Raw genomic sequence first — 24,734 nt, forward strand, 5'->3', positions numbered from 1 at the left:
CATCATCTTAGTAATATGAAAATGCTTTAAAGACTAAAGGCAGCTTGCATTTGGAAATCCCAGGGGGCAAAAGGTTTCACTTGAAGTGTATGTTTGACAATCACTGCTGAAGTGAGATCCATCTCTGCAGCATTATCTGTTGAGAGGTGCTGACTGTACTGCTACAGCATGCAACTCAAAGGTGGCTGGAAAAATAGGTTTGGGAGTCTACAGATCATTACAACGTTGAAATGTGTCCTCAATTAGCACACTAGCATTTTCATTCCTGTGGAAATCCTGCTTTGTACAGCTTGTTTAGGCCAAAGATGTCTGGACTGAAACATGCGACTATAACCAAAGTACATTTATGGAAAATAGAGCTGACATGAGCCTAGTGGATGTACGTAGCCTAGATGAGAAGCCAGCTATTTTCCATTACTAAATTGAAGAAAATATTTCATATCAATGGACTCTTCATAGCTGCAAATACTGATTTTTATTTATCTCTTTTCCCCCCACAAGTAACAATTTTTTTTGTTCTGGTTTGAAAGATGCGGCATTTACACTGCCTGTTCATAACAGTGGAACTGGTGTCTGGTGTCCTTGAAGAATCAGAGCACTGAACCCTTTTTTAAAATCAAGATGCTGCATGCATTTGTTTTAAAATATTTTAAGTGCACTGAGTTCAGGTGCTCAGACGGGAAGTCAAAAAGTATTGCAGCTTTAATAGAATCCAGATTTTCTTCAGATTAATTCCTTATTTCTACTTGTTTACTGAATCTTGTTGCTGTGAATTTATGGTTTTCTTTGTCCCAGCAGTACAGATCAAGTAGGAGGTAGCAATGTACCCTTAGAGCCTACATGAGAAAGCAGCCCTCTCCCTGTGCAGGCAGCACACAGAGTGTCAGGGAGTCAAACCAAGCTGTCGCTGTTGCAGGTTGGAGGCCAGACTGCGTATCACCCACTTATTCTGGAGCTTGTTAGTTTGTCCTTGTCATAACTAACAAATGTCCTTTTCCCCCTCCTCTCTCTAATTCTGCTGAGTTACACAAGGAGGTCCTTGAACTACACAAGGTTTCAGGCTTCAGTTGGTAGCTGTTTGATGATCACAGGCTATCGTAGACGACTGTACGAGCTGAAGCTGGGTTTTGTCGCACTGTATATCTGTACAGATCTGTGGACTCCACTAGTTCCAAAGTGTAATTTGATGAGGCTGCTGATTTGACATTTAGCAGTAGCCATATGTGGACAGCGCTATAAATAATGTGCTTCTTGAAGCTGAATGGTGTAGCATTACTATTTGGCTTTTCTCTCTAGTCTTCATTGTGTCATCTGTAGTGAGCTATAGGTTTTGTTTTGGGAATCTTTTCAACCTCTTGTTTGCATGGGTTCACCCAGTAGCATCCGATCCTTGCTTATAGATCCCTCAATACACAGTCAGCACAGTTTACAATCCACTCAAGAGATGTATGGTTCCTGCTGATGCAGAGAGATGAAGGACGTGAACACGATACGTGGGGTGGCGTGGGGAAAACAGAAAACCTGTATTAGGCAAAACAAGTGTTTTGGTTTCTCTGTAATGCAGCTCAATCCACTGACTGTGGATTATATCCCACCTACAACATCATCAAACCTTTCAGTTCTTGTATGCATCTTTTCATTATATACATTTTTTTTTTTTCTATTGGCCAGGAATTTTGTCAGAAATTTGTGCTGGGGATATCCTGATCAGGAATCGCTGATACCCATGGAAAGCAATCAAGGGCACAGGATGGGGAATGCTGTTGGAGAAGGTCACTTTGGATGAGATTTTTTTCCAAAGTAGCTTAGCCAACTCCCGTGAAGGTTTGGTGAAGTCAAGACCTTTACATTTTGTACATGCTTTTGAAAAAGTTATGCTTCATCTGTAATGCAAAGTTCTCCATCTGTAAATAGAAATTATCACTACTAAACAGCTCCAGAGTGGTGAGAGTAATGCCAGGAGGTGTAAATTGTTCCATCAAGAGCCTGCTGATCCGCTCTGTCTTAGCTGAGCACCCTGCAGTCTGGTGTCCAGTATTGTCTCCATGACTGAGTGCCCAGACAGATAGTGCTGCTGTTGTGAGTAGTTTGGACGGTAAATGAGAGCTCACTTGCTCACTCAGACACCTGTGGGGAGAGTTAATTTTGGCTGCCTCAATAATTTTTGTGCGGTTGTAACAAGGAGCTCCAAAACGATAGTGTAAGAAAGTGAGGAGACTTGTGCCAGCTCTCCGCTGAGAAATGGGGGGATTTTCTTGCTGGGCTGCTGGTGGTGTAGATTGCTGCAGCTCTTCCTGTAGGAAAGTTGCTATGTGAGGATAGTTTAGTCAAAAGGAATGACAGTTCTTGACATTGACAGGAAGTTTGGTGTTAAAAAAAAAGAAAGACGTTTCTATGTGAAAGAGTCCACACTTTTACAGAACTCTCACTTAAAAATGCAATTTAAAAAAAAGTTACCAGCTGTTGCAACATTTGCTGCCCTGTGTCAGATTTTGGTTTGGTTGTCATGTGGGAGCCTAGCAAGCCTGGCCTTCCATGATTTAATTTTTAGGGCAGTATTTATGCTGAAGAGCAGTCCTGCCAGTCTGCCTCCGAGAGGTTTGTGGTAGTGATGTGAAATATATGGAGGAAGAAGGTCAAACGTGGCTAGATATGAGCAGACCAATGACTAGGTCCCAGCTCAGATGTTAATATTAAACTCTTAGAGTTGTTCTCCCTATTGACTGAATCAGAAGATGCTCCATTTCAATTCAGTAATATTTAAAATTGGAAGTAGTTTCACTGCTTAAGCAAACATGGAACCGATCGGGGAGGGGGGGAAACCACCCCCTTCCTGGGAACTGAGACAGGATAATATTCAGGCATAATTCCAATTGTCAAACAACTTGCGACCATCCTCTTGAGTGGTTTTGTAAAAGTGGTGCTAATGTGTATAACCCTTCTAAATTTTTCTTTTTTCCCTTTAACATTTGTTTACCCCTTCACTGTGTCAGTCACAACACACCGCTCTTGAATCTCCCAGCTGGTCTTGACTTGTTGAATTTATTTTATGCTTTCACTCTTCTTTAATAAATACATTACTTGCAAGCAGTGAATTGAAAACAAAGCAAAAGAAAAACTACCATTAGTGATTGGACAGTTTCTTACTTTGTGTTACATTTAACTGTTCTTTTGACAGCCCAGTTTTTAAAGCCAGGTTCGTATGGAAATGCTTTCACTCCACTTGCACTGCTTTTGGAAATAGCATACTGCTTCATCTGTCTTTATTTTAGTGCATTCATAACACAACACAGTCAGCACAATGTCTCATCTCCACTTAGCAAAAGATTGCAAAGTACTCCTTGTCCTCTTTTTAAAAATGCAGCCATTTTTGTCAGCACCGGCTTTTAAAATCCGATTCAATAATCCTTTGTCAGACACCGTTGGCAATGCTAATGGTAGAACAATTAGCGTGGTAGCCACAAAACCTTCAAAATTCGGGCCCCTTTTGCATGAAGGACTGTGCAGTTGTTGAGGCCGTTAGAGAAACGGTCTGCAGCAGATATGCTTGCAGGTAAGTTTTCCTATGCTTCCGAACAGGTAGTCTTCTCCATGGTCTTTGTGACTGGAATCCGTATCTGTTAATTTTTCCTTTTTTTGCATACACAGATGGAAGCTTTTATAAGCAGACATTTCCTTACTTTTTTTTTTTTTTTCCATGTAGCCCTAATTATGTCCTGGGGGAGAGTGGGTAGTGTGGGAAAGATGTACACTCTTGCCTTGAAGAATACACCAAGGCAAAATGTCTTGCTTTAGTGGTATATCAGAAAACAAAATTAAATTTATACTTGCTAGAATCTTTTTGAGGAAGAATGTATCCATGCAGCCAATATCTTTTGGGAAGATTGTGTATTTCAAGCTGATTCACCAAAGTTCTGCAAACTGTGTGGTCATTTTCTTCAGTGTGGAGTGAGTGAAAAAACCACTGCTATCCTGATTTCTGTTGACAACTTGGTTATTTAATTAAAGAAATTTGCAGCATATATATCTTTTTATTTCACTTTTTTTTTAAGATTCCATGTACCACCCAATGTTACAGATTCACAGCCTGTTATAATTCAGGATATTTCTGTGGTATCTTGAGTTGTGGTTTGCCTTATGACAACTAATAATCAACAAATACATACCTAATTTTTATTTTTTATGATTAGAAGGTGAACACAGTCCTAACTAGAGAGGCCTTCTTTGAGGATTTGACAGTTGGTCACTGCTCGTAAATGGGTAAACTGATCAGTAAGGGATAAACGATCAGCTTCAGATGGTTGCAAGGGTGCCGTTAGCACTCTTGTTCTTTGTCTGGGGGAAGAAATCTTGCATAAAAACATAATGACTTCCATGCAAAGCCCTGCTCAGCCCTATTTTCAAAAGCTGACACTTAATTGCTGCGTCAGTACTTTTCCACTTATTCCAAAATAGCATCTTTTTTAGGAAGATGAGACATTATGCTTATTGTTTCCCCTACATGCACTAATGGTTCCTTGCTGTTAACTTATTGCTAGGCCTGTTTCATTCTAACATCTTAGTATTTTTGTTAGTTTACATGTGAAATGCATCACCCAGTCTGTGCTTGAGCTCATTTTATTTAATTGATTTTATTTTTTTTTTGTTTTACTAACCTCACTGTTTTTTCAGTTTAATATTGGCTGCATGCTAGTTTATATATATATATTACATATATAAAAAAAAACCCAATCAAGTCTAGCCTGGATTTTGCTATGATTGTGTTTTGGTTTCTAGTGGTGGGGCAGTCTTGCACTTACAACTTACTCAGTATTATAAAAGCCTGACACACAAACAAAATGACTAAACACATTGTAGATTTTCTTTACAAAAAAATCTTAAGTGGTGCTGTCTAGGTGATGGATATGATTGTATAAATAGCTTGATTTTATGCTTTTTACTGTCAATTTTTATTGGTACCTTTATTTTCTCCCACATTGCTTTTTTATTTTTTTATTTTAAACGTGATGCACAAAAGTTGCCCAGCACACCATCAGAAAGTGACCGTCCCTAATACCCCATCCCCTTGGAAAAATTCTAGCCAGCAATTTTTGACATTTGTCTTTCCCTTTTATTGGGCATATATTGCCTTTTCAGTAGCATTTTTTTGCATGCATATATATGTAGAAAATCTCTTGCTCATCACATGTTTAAATGTCAGTGGGAAGGGAAGAATATATTATTGGAATATTTTTGGTTTGTTTTCTCTGTTCTGTCTGTCAGGATAATATTGGACACCGCTTACTCCAGAAACATGGGTGGAAGCTGGGCCAGGGATTGGGAAAGTCACTGCAGGGTAAGTCCAGTAGCTTGTGTCTGAAACATTCAACACCAGCTTCAGTCTTTAACAAAATTATTTCTGCTTTTTATTCCTAGATTAGATTTTCTTTCCATTATTAATATATCCAAACAAATGCACTGTTGAGTTTCCTATTTAGCAATTTGCAAGTGGAAGCTGCTGCCTCGCTTACTGGTACAGGTTAGACATGATGTGTGTGTGTCATGTACATGTAAGAATCACCATGTTTGGCCTTTTGGGAGGGAGGTGAATTAACTGCCTACTTACTAACAGGTAGTTGTGCAGCTTCTGTAATGATATTCTGCTGGCTGGATATTAAAAGAATTAAAAATACAAGCTAGTTACGATTATCTGTGTGCATGTTTCACAGTGGTGTCAGAAGCCATTAGAAGGCGAGTAAAAGGGCCCACTGAAGACTTGAAAGTGGTGGCAAAGGTTCTCACGGATGGGAGAGGCTCACTTCTAGTTTCTCCAGAGGGCTTTCACGGGTTTGACTTCTGTTCACCAGCAATCCTTGTCAAGGATTTAGCAAATCTTGAGACACTGTAGCGCTAGCTGAACTAATGCACCTAGTCCTCATGCTGTCTTGAGCCTGAAGTCTTCCCGTGACACTAAATCCCATGATGTGAATTGAGCCAGTGCTGCCCAGTTCAGGTGGGTGGCTTTAGCCGTTCCCCTGGCCAGAAGTTCCTGTTCTGCCGAGGCTCTAGCCAGGGTGAAAGCACACAGCCGCGTTGGGAAAAACTGAATGTAGTGCTTCCAATCAGTTACTCTCTAGAAACTGCCTGTGTATACAGTGTCTGCCTGGGATGCTGCGAGTAAGGTGCTCGGTATTTACCGCAGGCACGAGACTGTGTGCCTGGGTGGCTTCTGTAGAAACCTCCTGAAGTATTTGAAACTCAGGTGTACCCTGAATTCCTCAGAGTAACTTACTCGTGTTCCCATACCCTTAGTCTGAAGACCTGGGAGCTTGTAATTGGACTTCCATGCCCCTACAGTGAGCCCATTAGAGAGATAAGTATTTCTGTGCTCTGGATGACTGTTGAGAGGTAATGAGTTCTCCGAACTCGGGGAATGCGTATTAATCTCTTGGACTAAGGCACTCTAACTTCTCAGGCAGGACTGCGTTGGTGGTTAATGCTTCTTGCTTCCTCTAACATGGTTTCATTTGAAATCCTCTGGTTAATGCATGGCACTCTTGCAGTCCTTTTGTGTCCCGTGCTGGTGCCAAAGCTCAGGACGTGGTTGTAAATTGTCACCTCTTGGGCTTCTGCTTTGGCATGGCGTTCACTGGATGTGTAATTTGGTCTGTTTTCTCTTTTGGGTGCCCTGTATTGTTCTGTGCGTCACCAGTGTGGAAACATGGAGACTTGAAAGAAGCTAAAGCCTTCTCCTGGCTCCAGCCAGATTCAAAAGCACAGCCCTGAGGGGCCCTGTGCTGCACAGTGTTGCAGGCACTGACGTGATGGAGTAAACAGCAGATGACTGTACAGCCTTGTTTGGGGCAGGAGGCTGGTGTCCCTGTGTCCTGAGGATGGGAGAGCCAGGGCTGCCCATTTTTGCATTTTGATACTTGTCCAGATGTAGATTTTTTTTTCTCACTGTGCATTTCGAAGCGTTGAATCTGTACCATATCTCTTACTCCAATATTATTGAAGCTCTGGTGATTTGAACTGCCTGGAAGCTACAGACAAATCATGGCTATGGGCTATGAGGGTTTTCCTGCGCCTCCTGCAATTTAATAGAAATGTAGGAGTAGAAATAGCCTGTCTAGTTTAACCCTGGTCTGACACCTTCCTAATGCATGCTTTGGAGAGCGTGCAGGAATTGTAGTGCCTTCACCTTTTGGAAGGAAAGCAGTGTCCTGTCCATCTTGACAGCCAGCTAGCCTCTCCAGCTGCCGTGCTGCGGAGGCAGAGGGTGCAGAGGAGGGCTGCTGCTCCCCTTCTGCTCGACATAAAGACACTGAGGGTGCTCCTTCTTAGTTACGAGCCGCTACAGCCTGTGCTGTTGCCTGTGGCATTGATGGTGATCATGTTGGGAGTGTTTAATTCATTATCCAGTGACCTTTTTACATGAATCTTAGATCATCCCAAAATACAAATATAAACTGCCAGGAAGGAAATATTTGCATCCAATTTTAAACTTATTCTAGGAGTTTGAAGAGTGAAGTTGCTTGGTGTGCACTGAGAATGGTAGAGCAAAACAAAAAAGTTCTTCCCCTCTTCCACGCTCCCTTCTTGCTCAGAAAAGACCAGGAGAGATTTCTAGAGATGCAAGAATAGCAAATGCAGAGCATATGTATTGTTAACTCTGCTTGCTTTGTGCTGTGCTTGAGCCTAAAATCTTAAACAGCTTATGGTTAAGAGGTATGGCAAAAGCAGAACCGCTTCAAGTAGCCTTTAGCTGTGGATATGGTATCTGACCTACTGCAGAAGACCTTTACAGCAAACCCTCAAACCCCTACATTTTGACTTACGTATATGGACTTACTATATTTACCTTTTTTCCCATGCAGGTGAGTTTAAAGGGAAGTTGATGTGTGCTTATTTTTATTATGTAGTTTTTAATTGTAGATGTTCATCTGCACTGGGGCTCCCTCTTCAGTTTTGGTGAATCTAAAAGTTTTGCTACGTTGTACTTGCCAGTCATAAATGCTTATTTTTTCTAGTAAGGTCGTTATGTTGTTGTTCAAGAAGAACCTCACACTGGAAGACTGTACTGTTGTGATGGCTTCCTTCACGTTAACTGCCCACTGCGGATATAATCCCGCGGTGAGAATGCTGAAGTGATTCTCTGAATGGTAGCCGGAGTAGCCTAAAATTCACATTTGCCAATTGCTGGTGGTAAAAATCTGCCGTTGTAGTACAAAGGTACCCGCCAGATTGGTTCATTCTGCAGAATCTCAGAAGCAGAGTAGTTTTGTGCCTACTGGGGCAGCTCCTTATGGTGGTATAAGTCTTGTTAACTGTTGTAGCTGGTGGAAGAATCGCGCTGGATAAGGGAGCAAGTGATCCATGTCCTTGGTGATGTAACTGTCGTAAGAGAAGCTGTGTCCTAACTGCTAACACGGCTGCATCTTTTTTTTTTTTTTTTTTTTTTTTTTTTTTTTTTTTTTTTTCTTTTAGATGCAGATTGAGTAGGGTATCAGACAGGGGGATAGTGCTGTTGTCTCTGGCCATGCAGGTGCTAGAATACAGGTTCGGAGAAGCTCGTAATGAATTCAGCAGAGTCATTCCTCTGCTCATCTCTTCTCCTGATGTTTTTTCACATTTTTTTTTCCCACAAACAACTTGTGTTATATTGGGAGACGATGCTTTGACTTGCTAACAGCCAATGAATATGAAAAAGCAGAAGAGGGGGTTGCCAGCTGACAGGGATCTTTTTTAATTTGGGAAGTATTGCTTGGGGAACCACTTTTCTATAGAGATTGTGTGGTGGTTGTGCTCTAACAAATAACAAAATTGTGACTGTGGACTGTTTTCTCTTTGAGGGGGAACACTTGTAATTGATAACGTAGAATTCTGTGTTCTACTGAAAAAATAAAACTAGCAAAAGATGTGGTTAAAAACCCTGGCTGACCTTCATGTGAAGTCCTGTGCTAAATGAGAGCGAGGATTGTGAATAAATCGGAGTTATGTAAGTCAGAAGGGGAATGAGAGGGCTGAGTGAAATCTTGCAGTCAAATACTCTAATGATTTCTCTTGGAATAAGTATTTCATATTAAGTTAAAGTATTATTATGAAAAGCATTGAGAGATTGACACGCAGAAGTGGTATGATTTTAATCATACTTTTGAAAATATTTTTATAAGCTCTTCACATTTTCCCTGTGTGTTCAAATTTTTGACAAGTCTTGTTTAAAAAAGTAAAGTGCTGAAAACTTCTGGTTGTTTTTTTTGGACTTCTGTATTTAATATGAGGTTGTAGTACTCTAGAGGTGTAGGTGCAAGACTAAAACAGTCTCATTTCATTAGACTAGGGAAAACTGAACACTATCCTTAGGTGGTGAACGCTATCCTTAGGAAAGACAAAGGCTATTTACTTGCTTTGTCAGAAAATGCAGTAATATGTGACTTCACTTGATGCACTTGGAGAGAGGATATTGTGTAGGGCATAGTGAAATGATCTAGCATTTCAGATGGGCTAATGTTTTAATTTGGCTCTCTTGAATCGGTCACATAGCTCATTTGGGGAGTCGTGCCCAAAGGATTAGGTGGCTGGCTGGGATGAGGGCAGGCCTGTAGCGTGTATGTGGACAGGGTAGACCTGATAGCTAGGAGCAAGCAGGCAGATTTTAAAGGCTGGTGAATGCCCCCACCTCTGGTATTGCTGAGTTAATTCATAGCCATCCCCCTCTGTTCTCACGGTTATACTGCTGGTCCCTCTGTCATAGCAGGCGCTGTGGAGGGGAGCGGGGTGGGCAGCTCTGCGGCGTGGTTTGCTGCAGATAGAGGCAGTTTGCAGAGTGTAGACCAGTCAGGAGGGAAGGTTTGCCTGGTGTTTACTGGCCATATAGAAGGGACTCTGAGCAAGGATTGACCAGCTTTGGTGGACAGGTCTAGTTCACGCTTAGCTAGTTGCCCTGTGGGTCAGCACTGGGTAATAACTGTACTTACTCAACACACTGTTCTAGATTTGCTTCTTTAAAGTGCTCTCTTAAGGAAACGTGCTTGCTTGACTGCAACCTTGATGCTGTAAAAACTGCTCCAACACCTGTAAAAAAAGCAGTTGTGTTAGGTTTCCCTGTACCACAGACTGTGTGTAGTGTATGATTAATTTGATACATGTGAAAACATTGATTTAATTGACAGTCCCACAGTATTCCCAAGACTGGGATTATTCTTTTTTTTGTGTGGTATCTCTGAAAGGTGAATCAGAATGTAGTGTTTTGCTATGGCAACAGATAACATACGTTTTTGTCATGGCATAGCTACTCTTAAATGTTTTATGTTGTTGAATCAAATCGTTTAGATAATACGGGGCTTTAGTGTAGAGCTAGAATTGAGCCTTGAAACTTCACGTGTAAGGTTTGCTTCTTGGCTGTCTGCAGGGGACTAAGGCAGCTCTTTTATCGCTTGATGGTTGTTGTGATGAAAATGTAGCTCAGTGTGAAACTAAGTGAGGTTCCAAAGTGGATGGCAATGCTTTGTGTGATGCTGTTTTGTAATGGTACTTGGTTTATCTTGTTTTTCAGAGAACAGAAGCTGCATGTGGCTATGTTTAAAAAAGGGAGGTCCCTTCTGGGGCAGTTAGTTGAAGTAGCAGTAGCTTTACCTGTGGCCTTTGGTCCAAGAGAAATGCCTTCTGTCCCCTGATTCTTCTTCCTATTTAGTAATAATTTCCTTTGTGTTTGCTTATGTTTTTAGCAAAGTTTTGGCATAATTTCAGCATAACTGTTCTGAAGGGCTGGTTGAATCTTCCTGGAGAGCAGCAATACTAATGTGATGCTGCTGTGGAGGAGGCAGGCTGCCTGCAGTCAGAGCCACGTTCAGTGTAACAGGAGCTCCTGGCAGTGCCACATAAAGCTGTGAACCTTTTCCTGCATGCTTGTTCTCTTCCACTTAAGCTAAAAACAATAAACCTTTCAGAAATTGTCAAGATGGTGCTGTTCCTGTTGATCAAGGTATGCTGCAAACTCACGGCGTGTACTGATGACACAGAGAGTGGCAGTTACAAATATGCGTAACACAACTTCGGGTTTACTTTCTCCTTTCATGAGCATATAAATTATCTAACAAGGTAGCAAAGTCAGGTATATCAAATTTGGTAGGAAATGCTAGAATTCTGTTCCCATCTAACTGTATTTTTGTTGCATGGTTTTAAAGGTAAAAAAAAAAAGCACAAGTGGATTTCTGTTCTGACTTGCAAATTCTGTGATGATAAATATAGTCATCACTCTCCTCCCTTCAGTTATACTACAATGCAGTTATTTGGCATGTTCTTCACTAAATCTGTTCAGACAAGCTCTTGTTTTCCCTCTTATGCAAAGGATGAGTAGAGTGAGAGAACAAAACCGTCTGAAAGCAATGCTGTAGAAGATGTGCAGAGAGTAGGGGAGCCTGCAGGTGAGGTGATCCTGTAGCTAAGGCAGGCTGCCAGAGAACGGATATTTCCTCTGTGATAATTCTCATCTGTGAGATCAAGCTCAGCAAGAGTCACTATTCCAAGACAGCGTCAGGTGGCTGGGGGTGATGCACACTATGTTTTCTAGATGCTGGTTTCATCAGATGTGTGGGGAGCGACTGCTTGAGCAACTGTGGTGGCTTACGAATCGCTTGGCAGCTGCGGCTTGGAGAAATAGGCTCAGGGTTTGAATTCCAGAGGTCTTGAATTCTGGTGCTCTCACTAGTTTGCCAAATGGCTTACAGCTGACATTAATATATTTTTCCATTTGTTGAATCCTCTGATCTCATGAAGTCAGACAGAGTAGATGTTTGTCAGGCCTTGAGAACATGGAACAATAAGCATCTGAGAAAAACACCATGAGGAATGTTATATTTCTTTCTGGGTTTTGAAGATTTGTAATAAATACAAGAAAATTTGGAAGGGAAAGTTAAAAATGTTGAACAGCGTCTTTATTCGTTACTTATGGAATGATTTGGCAGTCTTACCAAGAAAGAGATGTGAACACAATCTTATCTTCTTGTATCTTAACATGTCCTCACGGGAACCTGAATTCTGGCATAGACTAACGTTTCCATGCTGGTGCCTGCAGCATAAATCATTGCAGTAGCTTTAAGACTAACATTTTCATGTGAAGTTAGCTTTGGAAAACCTGGGTAATGTGGCTTTGAAAGCCTGTTATCATCACACCAATCTTCATTACCATGTCAAAATCCACAAAACTGCAGACCTAAAGGAAGGTTTACTTAATGCCTTGGTCTGTGCTGGGGGAAGTGATTCCCCCCTTGGTTGCTTTTGAATGTGCAAGATCCTTCCATTGATTGTGGGTGATAAGTTTATGGATTACTTGAGTGTGCGTAGTCGGTGAAATCTTTATTCTTTTGGTGACGTATGCTTATAGTGACAGAGGTGGCCTTATCTTGGCTTAGTATCAGGCTTTATTGCCCTTTGTGTGAGTATAATGTTAAAGCAGTTTAATAAAACTGTGAAAGATGAGTGCATGGGAGGTGAGCAGTCATGGCCAGGCACGACCTGCCCCCACTCTTGCAGCGTAGCCTTCAATCAGGTGGGACTCTTCAGCCCTCTCCACTTACCGAGATGAAGGCAGGGACTCTTATCTCTGATTTCTTTTCTAGATCAGCCAAGATTTATGTTCTTGCTCTAACATCCCATATTGTTCTTTAATGACAATGATAATCATTTGAGTTAGGGATGGTTTTTGACCCAGACTCTATGTGCCTTCCCTTGCAGAAGCTGAGGGAGCTGTGCTTGGTTTTCTGCAAGTGTTGCCTTTGGCTTGTGTGTCTAAGAAGTTTTGAGCTTCTGTTTGAAGTTTTCCTTGTGATTGGGGTGTTTGCAACTTGTCTTCTGCTTGTCGTTTCTCTCCTGCTTAGTAAGGATTAAGTTCACGGTGCAGTTTTTGTGTACTTGGAAAACAGTTTCTCCTTACTGGGACTTGGTGCTTGTTGCTGAGGATGATAGATGTGTTGGACTTTCTTTGAATCTGATTGTTTGTGACCCCTTCCAGAAATCGGACATAAAGAGGATGAGCTCACGAATCTAATTCCCAAAAGAAACCAGGATAAAAGGATGCCTTTGTTTGCTTCTTGCAGCAGTCAGAATGAGCTTGATAACGTCATGTCATTATTAGCCAGCAAGGAGCACCGCCAGGGACTGTTCACCAGTAAAAATCAGTGGATTTCCTCATCTCTCCCCTTTTGATGTACTGAATGAGGAGTCTGAATTTTCAGCAGGACAGCTGTTGCGCTATCAAAATGCACAATAGACCTATGAAAATTTTGAGAGCTTGCAAAATCCTAAACTTTGAAAATAAAACTCATCCGTGACCACAGCGGCACCTCCCTGTCTCGCAGCTTCACGGAGGCAGCGCAGTTGGATGGTGATCGTGCCCTGTCCCTGGGGATGCATCGCTGTGAGCGTCGCTCGCCGACTCCAGGCACCTATTGACCTTTTACGGCCCTTTACAGTGGGGTTTGTGCCGCAGGTGACTGAACAAACTGACACTTACCCACCAGAGCAAATCCAGCGATGTGATTGTGAATCTCCCCAGTGCTGCCTTCATGCAGCTGTGTTTCTAATCTCTGTGGCAGTCCATTTCCAAGAGCCATTAAAACCTCCTAGAAGGTTGTCTCTTACCGTGGTTTTGTTTTCTGTTGTAGTATAAAAATAGTGAGTAAATAAAAATCCTCCGCGCTCAACAAGATCACATTCGGTTGTTTGTATCCTCCCGAGACGCTTAGTTCATGAAATTCTCCTCCAATGAAGAGTGTGATATCAGTCAGTCCTCTAGGATTATATCCCACAAAGCTTGTGAAGATGTCAGCATAGTGAGTAGGATAAGGCTGTTCTGATACCCCTCTGGTGCTTATATGCTATGCATAAACGATACACTGAAATAATTTGATTGAATTAAGTTAACACATAATTTTGAGGCTACATTTTTTTTTTTTCCCCCCCAATGGGAGCATCCTGTTCTTTCTCTGTCATTAAACAGACCTCCAGAAATGTCTTCTCTTTGTTGCAGTGCATGATATTGCTGGAGGGAGGAGTTCTTCTGAATCTGCAAATCGTTGACGAAAACTGTTTTCTGTTTTGACTGTTTAAAAAAAAAAAAAAAAGGATAAAATGTGCGGTAGTGTTGACAACGCCAGCATTTCTAGACGGGCTCAGATGGCAGGTCCATCTGGTGCAGCGTCCTGTTTCGAAGAGCAGAGGAGCATCTACCCAGTGTCCAGAGATGGAGCACGCACCCTGCAGCTGCCAACTGTGAAATGATAATCCTCTGTGTCCAGCATGACTTGGTGTCTGATATTAAAGCCCTGAAGCATTAGGATTAACTCTTTTCTCAAGATTTGTTAATTTACAGCACTGCTGGCAAAATATTTGCTCATTTCCCATAACTTTGTGCAATTAAAAAGGAGGGAATTTAGAGAGGCGTGCCTGGCAAGGTGCTGCCTGCAGCTGCACACCCCTAGGAAAAGGGGCGGCTGTAGGGGCGTATTTGGGGGTGAGCAGGTTTTCACAAGCTGGGAAAAAGCTTTCCCCATTTCTTTGGGAAGAGGAAGGCGAACCCAGTATATCTGGTCAGTTTTGTTGAAATCTCATTTCGTTTCTGAATTAAGGAAATAATTGCAAACTTAATTTACTTTAAGACATAGGATTTTCTAAGGCGCAACTCTTGCGTAAGCTGGTTGGTTTTCCCATCCTGCTGGACATTTATGTTTTGTCCTTTCTGCAGAGGCTTTCCCCTTCTGTGGAAATGTTCTGTACAACAACCCTCTCTGGTGTGGGGTTTGTAGCCTGTGTAATGTGACCACTCTGTAAAGGAAAGAGTTTGTCATCTGATTCAGGAAAAAAATTAATTTTCTGGGGTGTAGGGGGACAGGGCATGGACACAGCTTTGTATGTTCTGCATGATTTACCGTCTAGGGGGTTAGTTGTTGATGTGGCACCGCTTGCAACCCTGCGTAGTGGCATGAAGCGTGGGAATTCTCGCCCTTTCTTTAAAGTTCAGTTTTGCCCTTCAAAGTACGGTGGTGTACCCGAAAAGGGTCAGCAGGAACCCTAAACCTGGGAGCCCTACACAGAACCGCGTTTACATGCTGGTAAAGATCCTGTTGTCACGCACAGCAGCTCTAGAATCAATTTTCTTGAGGAAATTCTTTAAAAGGAGAACTTAAAGAGCTTAACTTTCAAAGTCCCTTTTTCCCCTTTGGCTGTTCTCCATCTTCCACCCAGCCCACTTGGCAGTCAGCAGGGTGAGGGGTGGCCCTTTGGCAGCAGCCCGTTCCTTTCCCCGAGCCCTAGTGGCTTTGGGAGGACACCGAGCAAGGGTCCCCCGGCCCTGGTGACCCACCGCCCGGCAGCGTGTCCTGCTGACCGGGATGGAGCCGCGGTTTCGGTGCTGGGGCTGAGCACCGCTGCCCGTAGCTGCGTTACGTGCTCAGGGTGCTCAGGCTTAGCACTTGTGGGCTGGATGTCATGCTGGCTGGCTGCCGTGGTATTTAATTCGTAATGAAATGATGGATTAAAACAAAGGCGTTGCTTTTCACGTTCGGTATTCTCCTCTTACCTGAAAGCAGAGCTCCTCTTGACCCAAAATATTCGTAACTGCCTTAATATCCTGATCTGCTTCCTTTTTAAACTGCCTGCTGAAATGTGCCTCGGTGCCTCTTTTAAATTGGGCTGTCCACCAGGAGCTCAACCTGCAGCTCTGAAAACAAGTAACTGCTCAAAACCTACCCGCTCCCTGATTCCACAGGGCGAAGCATGGTCGTGGGGTGGAGGGGTGAGGAAGAAGCCTCGTATTATTATTAGTTTTAGTTTTAGTTTTTTTAAAACCCATCCTACCTGCCTACTACAAACGGCCTATTTTCTGCCCCTAATGGTTTCTGCCTAACAAATGGTGTTTCTTTTTTACAGCGTTATGATCCTGGACTTGTTGTGGTGATGGTAAACTTAGCAGTGGTAATTTTTTATTTTCAGACTGAATTACTCCTTTTGTCATCAGTGCACCAATATGTTAGGCTTACTTTCTCTGTTGTAGCCATCATCCTTCTGCTTGGTCTTTCATTTTCCTTTCCTTTCCTTTCTTTATGCACACTTGTCTGATCCTTGTTCATTAAAGGTTATTGCTAAGAAGGGATGTTTCTGTTTGTGTTAGAACTGCCAAAATCAGTTTAAACATAAATTTCTAATACTGTCCAAACTTGATTTTTCCCCAACACGATGGGCACTAGCACTTGCTACTGCAATTTCCAAATAGATTTTGAAAAAAAAAATAAAACAAAAAAACAAACAAACTTTGACTGCCTTAGAAGGCAAAAGTACTGATGCATTGTTTGTACACAGGGGTTTACCAGGGCAATGAGGCTGCATCCAAAGTTCTCCATTGCTGGAGAAACAAACAAAAAAAAAAACCCCAAAAAAACCCCAAAGCCAAAACCTAAACCAAAACAAAAAGAAAAAAGCTTGGGAAAAAAACACCCAAAAACCAAACCAAATTGTTGGCACTCGCTGCCAGCCATTCCATTTGGGTTCACCACTTACCAGTAAATCCCTGGCTGAGACGTTATGAAAGTGATATTGCACTTAGGAAGTCATTTTTATAACCTGTCTTTAATTTGGTCCTTTTGCTAAAAATTGCAGTCACTGCTTACTTTATTATACCATTGGGCGTAAGAGAAACATTTTCAAATGGAGAACACTTAAAATACCCAAAAAAACCCTCAATTCAAAATATCATTTTGGATCAGTGTGATAACTCTTTTTGGACTTGGTGGATATATGCCTGTCAAATTTATGGGCATATAAACAAAACCATGAAGCGATTCATTAAATGGACTTGTTTCTGAAAAAAACACATGCCTCTGTACTTTGAGTTAAAAAGACACCAGTCTGACCAGAGTAGGTTCCTTTTGAGGACTGGGTGCAGTCTGAGATCTGTGGGCTGTTGCTTTTGAGGGTCAGAGAAAGCTGATATTGGAGAAGACAGAAGCTGATGCCTATACAGGTTTTTCTGAGGCAGTTTTAAAGACTTTTAACGTTTTACGCATGTGGATGGCAATGGAATATTTTTGGCATGATTAAAACCTATAGATCTTTTAGCCCAAAGGTATAATATATGTGTATGTGTGTATAACAAAACAGTTGTTTACACCAAAACAAGAGCAATAATAAGGGAAGTAAACATTCTGTTTTTTTACTCAAGGTATGCACCGGATAAGGTAAGTACTTTTTCAGTGGGCTTACATCACAACGAACAGCGCGAGTTGTGATGTAAAAATAAAAATAATAATAATAATAAAAAAAAAGCTGTGGTAGTAAAGTGCTTGTCTGCCCCATTTTGCTTTGTTTGGCTGGTTATGAGTGGATTAAAGATATGTTTTTTTAAAAAAAATAAATAAAAATCTCCAGCATAGTTTGATTAGTTCAAAGTCAATTTTCTTCGCAACTAGTCCTTTTCACAGCTTACAGATGACACAGCGAGTGCTAGAACATCTCTGCAGGAGCTGGGGAAGCAGGTGCTTGACCACCTGGCCTGGACCAGGCGGTCGTTTTGGATGAAAGAAGTTTGGCTTCTGTGCCACGCTTCTCAGTCAGCTTTCCTTACTCTTGGGAAGGGACAAAAGTTGGCGGGAGGGAGGCTTCCACGGCTTTTACAGGAAAGTCCTGATCAATTATTAATGTGGTAGGGCAGTAAAATGTATCTAACAGCTTTTTCACTTGTATCGGAAGATGAGGAGTAGGCATTACCTGGTGTGGAAGCATTGAGGGAAAGGTTAATTTCTCAAGTCCTGGCAACAGCCTTGCCCTAGGACTTGTCACGGTTGAACATTAACCATGAGAATATTTTACGTGACCAGTTAATATTCGGAAAATACCATTTATCAGTATTCAAGGTGCATTTACCTGGAACCGGTTTGGAGCTGAGAAGCGGGTTTGGCTGTAAGCTGTGAGAATGGCTTGTGTTTGGTTCACTGTAGCTTTCTGGTCTCTGCACTCCAAGGCAAGATCTCTAACCACCCAAACCCAATGTGTAAAGCGAGCTGGGGTGGCAGACCAAGCGCTGACCGCCTCTCTGTGTGTTCCTCTTACAGGGAGGACAGATCCCATCCCTATCGTCGTCAAGTACGATGTCATGGGCATGGGGAGGATGGAAATGGAGGTAAGCTCATCTGGCTCCCGTCCTGCACCCCGTCACTCCTTGCATGGCTCTTGGGAAGCTGATAGGGAAGAAATTTAAAACTGAGAATTTGTGTATCAAAAGGTAAAAACCTCGCTGTTAAATCAGTGCAGTAAGAAAAACACTTCTCAAAATCCATACTCTGTTTACCCACGGGTACCTGAGTTCTGAGGTCTGGATGCTATCTGAAATTCCTGGGCTTTGTGGTTTCTGTTCCCCAAAGCTGAGGCTGCTGTCTGCAGTGGATGGACCTGCCAGGAGCCTCCACCTCAGAAGGATTAACGAGCCGTTTTGCATGTGGGTTGGACTGTGGGACTACAAAACAGGGAAAGTGAAGTACAAGATGCAAAGATTCTGTTTCAGACCTCATATTTTTGAAATTACACATTCTGTCAGTCTCAGTAGTGCAAAGTATTTATGGGACAAATTGCATCTCTTTTTCTTTTTTTTTTTTTTTTTTTTCTTTTTAAAAAAGCTTGACTACGCCGAAGATGCCACTGAGCGGAGGCGTGTACTGGAGGTGGAGAAAGAAGACACCGAGGAGCTGAGGCAGAAATACAAGGTACTGAAACAGGGGCATTAACATCAAAGTTCCCGTGGGCTGAGCAGAAGAGGGTTTGTGCTGATAGGACAGAGCTCATTAGGCTGCAGTAATGGCAGTAGGAATTAGGTATTCTTGGTGGTTTTGTCATTGTTGAGATTATTTATATTTTAACAAACTGGTTATTCACTTCCTGGAATTAACCTTGATGTTTGTTTAGCTGCTTAACAGCTACAGGATAGCAGCAGGGCTTTCTCTTTGTGCTTTGCTCCTGTTCTGGGAAGAACAGTCGTAGGGTAAGCAGAACATTTCCTTCCCTAGACCCAGGGCTGCCACATTTTTTTAGGGAACCTGCCACATTGTCCGTGTAAAATCTGCAATTGCAAATGTTCGATGGGCAGTTATCAGCTAGAAGTGGAGTAGATCTTCTGTTGTACTGCTTACTGCTCGCTCAGTGACGTGATCCTGTTGCATAAATCCTGCTTTCTTTAAAGAGGTAGGACACTGCTCCAGTTCTGAGAAATCGATTCTTTGGATGAATTTCTCAGACAGCATTAAAAAATAATAATAATAATAAAAAATGTATATTCTGTATTTCCATAGGGTTTATGAAATCTGTGTGGTTTTTTTGAAGTCAAAGACTTATCTTTTTTAAATAATGATAAAAATGGGCCATCCTGTTGGCATTGAGCATGACTTATTGGAGCATACCTGGATTAGCTGGGTTCTCTGTGGAGGCATGGTCTTTGCCAGTCCTTTAATCCACTCTTCTGTTTATCAGCCTGTAAAATACGTCAAGTCTTGGGAAAGCCTGCTTGTTTAATTGTCCTGAGGTTTGAGAAGTACCAGGGTTGACGAAAAGCCCTAGACCTTAGAATAAAGTGCCAGTTTTGCATACATTTTAATTCTTTGAGGAATAATGGAAAAGTAGTTTCAATTCTATTAGAATTAAACCTAACCATGGCAAATCTAAAATTCCATTCCACCAGTTCAACAGTTAATACTGCAGGCAGTTTATTCAGCTACAAAAAGTTTTAGCCTCCTTTCCTTTTTTTTTTTATTATTAAGTTGAGACCTTGACTTGTGTGGTAAGTGAATTGCTGGTATATTTGTTCATTTAAAAATAAAAGCCATTGTAATTACTTCTAAAGCTAATTATTAGTTTGGATCTGAAGGAAGTTAATGATCTCTTCTGGCACACTTCACAGTACAAGTGTGCTCTTAAATGGGTTTATGCAGCCGGTGCTGAACAGTTCCCTCCACATCCAGGTGCACATTCTCCTTGAAGATGTTTCTCCTGGTTGTTTTCCATGTCCTGCTGGGTGGCATGCTGCTGACAGGCTGCACAGGGGAGGTTTGGCCTTGGCGGTTCTCGGGCAGCGTGAGCCCAAAAGCCTGGATCCCTTCCTGCAGCATCCCCCCAGCTGCCACGCTGGCATCTTCAGCCAGCAGCTGTCAAGTACAAAGGATTTCTGCCTTTCAGGGTGGTTGGTAGGAGCTCTCGTTGGAGCTGCATGTAATGATGTTTTATCTCAGGTCTGCAGTGTGATTTATGGTAAAGGTCTTGGTTTTTGCAGTTGTCTTTCCAAACGCAATTGAATGAGTGTTGCTCTCAGAGACTGTTTTGTTTTCCTGCCGTTATTCAGCAGGAACTCTGTGAAGCGGTAGCTGTCTCTCCCGACTCAAGTGTGTTTTTATGACCATGTTTTATCATTAGGCTCTTGCATTTCTGTATTAATCTCTGCAAAATCTCTGCAAGGGTAATTTTTTTTCATTGCTCTGCGGGAGTCCATTATGTAATTGCCAACTGTGGCCGCATCCTGATTAGCCATTCAGTGAGTCTCAAAGGAATTTCAGATAACTCTGCAACTAAAAAGCAAGCGAGAAATGTTCTTTAATTCCCTTCTTTTGTATAGATTCTGATCACTCAAATGGCTGTGTTTTCATTGTTTAGCCACAGGATGCTTTCTGAAAAAAACCCTGCACATGGCGCAGGAAGCTTGTTCAGGGTTTCAGAGGAACTTTAAATGTCATTGTTCTGTGGATCTCGTGCTGCTCTGTTTTCTTCTCTTCCTGGGGACCTGCTTCAGATAATCTTGTTGATTTTTTTTTTTTTCCTTCTTTTTAACAAGGGCCTCTGGTAATAGATGGAATCAGGAACTTTGAAATAGATTTTTTTTTTTTATTATTATTATTTAGAAGGTGAACGGTGCTTTAAACTGAACAAAATCTTTCAGCACTAGAATTTTTCAGATATTTTTCCTTCCCTCGGGTACTAGAATTTTTTACACTACTTTTGCATTATGGAAAACATGCTCAGCAGTATTATTTTAATGTAATTTTGATGTGGTAACTGGGAGACAAACCATATTGCCTTAAACAAGATATTAAATAAAAAGAATAAAGCTTTCATAGTATATCCTTAAGTGTTTGCTAGCTCCTCTTGCTAACGCAAGGAGATTTCCCATAAGTTTGTATTGAAGATGGAAACTCTTAAACTCTTAAGTGCTGTTTCTCAAATGTTAGGCTATTTTTTCTTATGTAATTTTATTCCAGTTGAAATGCATACAGTAAATAGCTGTATGAGATATACTGATGTTAGTACAGTGTACTTTGTAATACAGCATTTGTAGCTTGTATTTTTTTCTTTTAGCATGCATCAGTGCAAGTGTGTGCTTCCATCTTGTTAAGGTAAACCTTCCCCAGCTTTCTTGCAAAGAACGGTGATGTTTTATTAATTTTGCTGGTGGGATTGTAGTTGAAACGACACGGCTAGAGGAAGAAACTGCTTTAGCCTTGAGATCAGTGTGTCTCAGAGCCCCCCCAGGTCTGCGTCGGCTGTGCCCTGGGGATGGGGCTGGTGGAGCAGCACAGCACAGGCCCACTCACTTCCAGGCACTCAGACTTCAAACCATTACAGCTACTTGAGGGACTGGGATTTCCAAAGTCCCAGAGCTTTTTGCCACTGCCAAATCCAAAAGCTGCTACTTTGTTTATAGCAAATGAGGGGAAGATTTGACTGTTGTAAATCTAGTCACCTCACCTTTGCTTGGAGGTTTGGCTTTGCACCTGTGCAAATGTTGAATTATATAAAGGAAGAAAAATACTGTCTGCAGCCTCTAAGATGCGCCCCCCCTTTTTTTTTCTTCTTTTTTTTTTGTATTAAATGGCAACTACCTGTACCCACTCCCCATGCAATCACTGTATTTGAGCTCAGCTTAATGGACAGCATTGCTCCTGGGAAGATTTCACTGACTGAAAAATTATGCTGCAGTGAATTAGGCTCAGGGTTTCTGAACTGTGCTTTCCCAGCCGCAGATCAGTGTTCCTCCTTATTGAATTGCGGACAGACTGAGATCAAGCAGACATCTGTTAGCACTCAAAATGGAGGAAGTATCAGCATTTAAAGTTCTAAGACTGTTCCGAAAGCAGTGATCTTCCTTGGTTTGATGCGTGTATTGTGTATCTTATGTGAGCAGGCAGCTGCCAGTTTGTTTATGTGTTAGCTCGAGGCTTTGAACCTCTCTCTCAGACAATCCAACAGTTTCTTCTCTTGCAGCTGCAAAACTGCCTTCCTGCCATCAGTGGTAGATTTCTTTTTCTAAACAGTCTCCTTTTACTGATACTTGTGCTAATGACAAGATTATGTTCCATGTTAATAAACTGAGTCAAGGTTAGGTTGGCAGCATCGGGAAGTTATCCTTCATACCTTTTAATTTGCAAAGACTGGTCAGCTTAATAAATATTATCATCAGTGTATGCTAAGGTTTTCTGAAGGACTATTTTTCCTTAAAGGACTAGTTCATTGTCTTTCAGTTCGTTTTACAGGAAGTTTAACAGAAACATTTTGTTATTTTGCAGGATTATGTTGATAAAGAAAAGGCAATTGCCAAGGCTTTGGAAGACCTCAGAGCAAACTTCTACTGTGAACTCTGTGACAAGCAGTATCAAAAGCATCAAGAGTTTGACAACCACATAAACTCTTATGATCATGCTCACAAGCAGGTAAACCAATGTTGATAGCACAGTTCATCAATTTTGTATTCATCACAGCGGTCTTGTTTGTGGTTAATACTCTGAATTTCCCCAGATTATCTCTTTGCCTTATAGACCCGGGAATAGGTGTTTGTGTCACTGGTAAAGGTTCTCATCTCCACCATACAGTTTAAAAAAAAACCCCAAAACAACAAAGAAGAAAGCCCATCCTATGGTTGGTGTCAAGGAGCCCAGTTTTGAATGACCCATGAGCAGGAATTAACTGCTGTTAAACTGGGAACAGTACACATGGGTATGGATGGCTCCCAGTTGGCAGCTTCTAAAATAGCACAACTTTGGAGACTGATATGCCACGTGTGCACATTTAATACTTCAGGTTGTGTTCTGTCAAGTTACTCAAAACAGACTAGGAAATAATGGGCTGTGTCAAAGGAATCGTAAAAAAGGAGCACTTCCCAAATTCTGTAACCCTCAGGAGATGATGGATTCGGAATCTTGTGTGGATCTGGCTTTGGTCCCAAGGTAGGCATGTACCGTAGTATCTACATGATACTTTATACTGCACGGTAAAGAATAAAAAGTTTCATGTGTTAGCTTGATCTATTTGGCCATTTGAAGCTGCTAAATGAGATGTAAATGTACAGCAGATAGCAGTGTTGTGCTCCTCTAGAGATGAAATCGCTCGGAGGAGGTTTTTTGATATTCCTAGTCATAAATTCTAGCAATACAATCATTAAAATGCTGGTAACTTCTGGAGGATATGCTGTAGAGTACTAGATCTCGTAAAATAGTAGTGAAGCAGCAGCTTAAAAACAAGAAGATGGCATTACAGAGTTAGAGGATTATTTTTTTTTTTCTTCCTGTGTATTAAGTATAGGATATAGTTCAAAGTAAATTCACTAAGGGAGTCTTAACAGGAATTTTCATGGCAGGGCAATTTCTGTTTGAGTGCTGTGATGAATTGTGGTTTAATAGAATGAAGAGCAGAAATTCATTCATTTACTTTGTATTGAGAAAACAGGCTGCTTTGACCGAGCTGGTAGCACAGTCGTGATACCTGATAGCAGTGTACTTCATCTCCAAGTTTTCCATCAACCTGGTTGAAACTTGAGTGCAATTACATGCATCTATTCAGGAGGTGGAAGGACCTGTTTGTGTCACATTCTTACAGTGTGGTGATGCAGCATGGTGATGTCAACTTCTCTTTAATACCCTTGGGTGATTAGTAGAGGGACTGACATGAGGTTGGCAAGGGTGAGAGTTTTTCTAGGATCTAGAGAGCCTGTGGAGGAAGAAACAAACCTGTGGAAAGCAACCACCCCTCCTTTGGTATAAAAGATGGCATCGGCAAGAGTGCAAGAGTGACCTGAAAGAAAAATGTCTTGGGAGCACAGAGGGTGGTGTAACCTTCTTACTGCTAGAAAAAATTTGGGGGTTGCCTGGTACTTCTGAATATTTTTGAAAGGAGTTGATGTTCTCGGATAATATGCATCCATTGCAGTAACTTCAGGCATGCTTTAGAGAAAATGAGCCTTCACACTCTCGTTACGTCACACAGCATTAATTTCTAGTTAGACAGGGATGTAAACAAAGAAGAATCATGCTTTGCTTAGGGGAAAAAAACTGCTTACCCAGCTTTATGTCGTGCTGAAATGTGTGTCACCCTGTTGGGTCAGTGTTCAGTAAGTGAACTTGAAACTACCTAGAAATAAAGAAGTTAAATTTGCTTAGGTAACATTATCGGTTGTTCGTTACTGCTCAAGATAGGCACATTTCTAACGAACTATTCTAAATTTTAAGGTAGCTTAAAAACCCCCAGATGCTGTGCTTTTCACAATACGTTGCACGGTTACGTTTGATATTATGTTTTGCCTTTTTGGACAGGAAGGCAAGGTTACATAAAGACTACCATACATTTTTAGAGGAAAAACGAAGTTTTCTTAAAAGTAGGCTTTCATGGAAAGATGAGACATGACAGTATCCTAGATAATTACAGGAAACTGGCTTGGTATATATTCTCTGCAATGT

The 24,734-nt window shown here is 41.6% G+C and overlaps 1 protein-coding gene across 9 annotated transcripts in view; it reads left to right on the forward strand.

The window, feature by feature from the left end:
• The window catches only part of GPATCH8 (G-patch domain containing 8), a 58,676-nt gene that overhangs the window by 19,988 nt on the left and 13,954 nt on the right, over window positions 1–24,734 (forward strand). For 2 of the 9 annotated variants that reach the window (XM_055789681.1, XM_055789685.1), the window contains exons 3-6: window positions 5,263–5,335; window positions 18,084–18,151; window positions 18,645–18,731; window positions 22,572–22,715. In XM_055789681.1, coding sequence (XP_055645656.1) covers window positions 5,263–5,335; window positions 18,084–18,151; window positions 18,645–18,731; window positions 22,572–22,715 — 372 coding nt within the window. Of the gene's footprint in view, window positions 1–3,178; window positions 3,197–5,262; window positions 5,336–13,337; window positions 18,152–18,644; window positions 18,732–22,571; window positions 22,716–24,734 lie in introns of all 9 variants that reach the window. The other 7 variants (XM_055789688.1, XM_055789687.1, XM_055789682.1 and 4 more) reach the window with 7 other exon arrangements.

The sequence above is a fragment of the Falco peregrinus genome, chromosome 18 (genome assembly GCF_023634155.1).
Source record: "Falco peregrinus isolate bFalPer1 chromosome 18, bFalPer1.pri, whole genome shotgun sequence".
NCBI lineage: Eukaryota > Metazoa > Chordata > Aves > Falconiformes > Falconidae > Falco > Falco peregrinus.